General features: G+C 49.0%; 1 protein-coding gene across 1 annotated transcript in view; it reads right to left on the bottom strand.

The window, feature by feature from the left end:
* Nucleotides 1-1066: 1066 nt before the first annotated feature.
* EMH_0014240 (SAG family member) overlaps nucleotides 1067-1360 on the bottom strand; it is a gene marked incomplete at both ends in the record, with an annotated part of 967 nt that continues 673 nt past the window's right edge. The window contains one exon of the mRNA XM_013500045.1: nucleotides 1067-1335. Coding sequence (XP_013355499.1) covers nucleotides 1067-1335 — 269 coding nt within the window. The remainder of the gene's footprint in view (nucleotides 1336-1360) is intronic.

Raw genomic sequence — 1360 nt, 5'->3', positions numbered from 1 at the left:
AATTTATTGAGGCATCCGCCGGTCCGTTCTCCCAGCTGTTGCTTGTACACTCGCGATGCATAGGAAGCACGGATCCTCCACTCCAACACCAACTTTCGCACTACACTTAAGATGCCACTTTGCAAGCAGCTGTTGAAGGGTTTTCGTACTTATGTGGTGTGATATCCGCAGTTATGGAGACGTATGCAGTGTTTGCTGGGCCTGTATTAGTCTACAGGTCAGATGCTTTTTCCGCTTTTCAATCCTGTGCCTTTACATTGCAAAAGCATGTTATACGTGTTCTGCTGCAAATAGAGAAGTGCCGGTACCACTAGTTTGCATCTATGTGCGGTCGCAATGAGACGAACCAACTGGCAACTTACATTGCTGCCTTCTTTTTCTCGTGGGTCATTTTGATGCTCCGACTCGGAGGCCTGAGGTCTGACGCTGGACGGGTCCCTTCTCTGTTCATGTATAGCTAACGTACAGGCTTGCCTGCCATGGGCTAAGTTCGCGTACTTACTTCTAATTGCGTGCAGGCTGCCTACTAAGTGCCTAGTAGTTGCTCAGCGATTCTCTCCAGTGTTAGTGCACACGGCAGAGCACGGGATACTGGGTATTGTCTGTTTGTATATTCACCTTGCAGGGCGTTTTTCTGCGTCGAAGCCCGCCAGCGGGTTGCTACCACTATTGCTGTACGATCTGGTATAGTTGTACCACTAAAACTCTCTCGAGCGGGTTATCTGTGATGGTAATGTAACACCTCCACGACATACGAATGCTGAAGTCATCACAGAGGGAAAAGCAACTAATATGTTGAGGATTGATTTTGGTGGAGTTGAGAGGATGTTTAAAAAAAATAGGCGCCAAGTACTGCAGCAGCCAGGAGAAGGAGTGTAGGCGCTGCCGCTGAGCCATTGCTGGTGTTGACGGCAGCAGTGATCCGATCCCATTGGGCTTGCCTGCGACGAACACAGAGCCCCAATCAGCTCGCACCCATTGCGTAGGAGGGACGATAAAAAGGTGAAATATATTTCCGCATACACTAAACTGAAGCAGCCGCAAAATGCGCACTCAGACAAACAGCTCACTCGTATGGGGCCTTGTTTGCCTCCAAGGCGCTCGGCGTTGTGATGCAAAGAATTGCCTTCAGGTCCTTGTCCGTTGTAGCCTCAGGCTCAGGGTCCTCCGATGGAGGCTCATCATCATTTCGATTTTTAGGTTCATCGGCGTCTTCTTCTGCTGCTGGGCAGATGAAGTAAGCGCAGTCCACCTTGGCATTCTCTTTGGGGTTGAAGAGGGAAATAAATGAAACATTTTGGATTTTGTTATACGGTGCTGTGTTTTCGGTATAGGCTGGAGGAACGCCATTGAAATTAGT

The sequence above is a fragment of the Eimeria mitis genome, genomic scaffold (genome assembly GCF_000499745.2).
Source record: "Eimeria mitis Houghton genomic scaffold, Emh_scaff496, whole genome shotgun sequence".
In the NCBI taxonomy this organism is placed as follows: Eukaryota; Apicomplexa; class Conoidasida; order Eucoccidiorida; family Eimeriidae; genus Eimeria; species Eimeria mitis.
The sequence above is the reverse complement of the archived record's forward strand: the minus strand, read 5'-3'. Positions and strand labels throughout refer to the sequence as shown.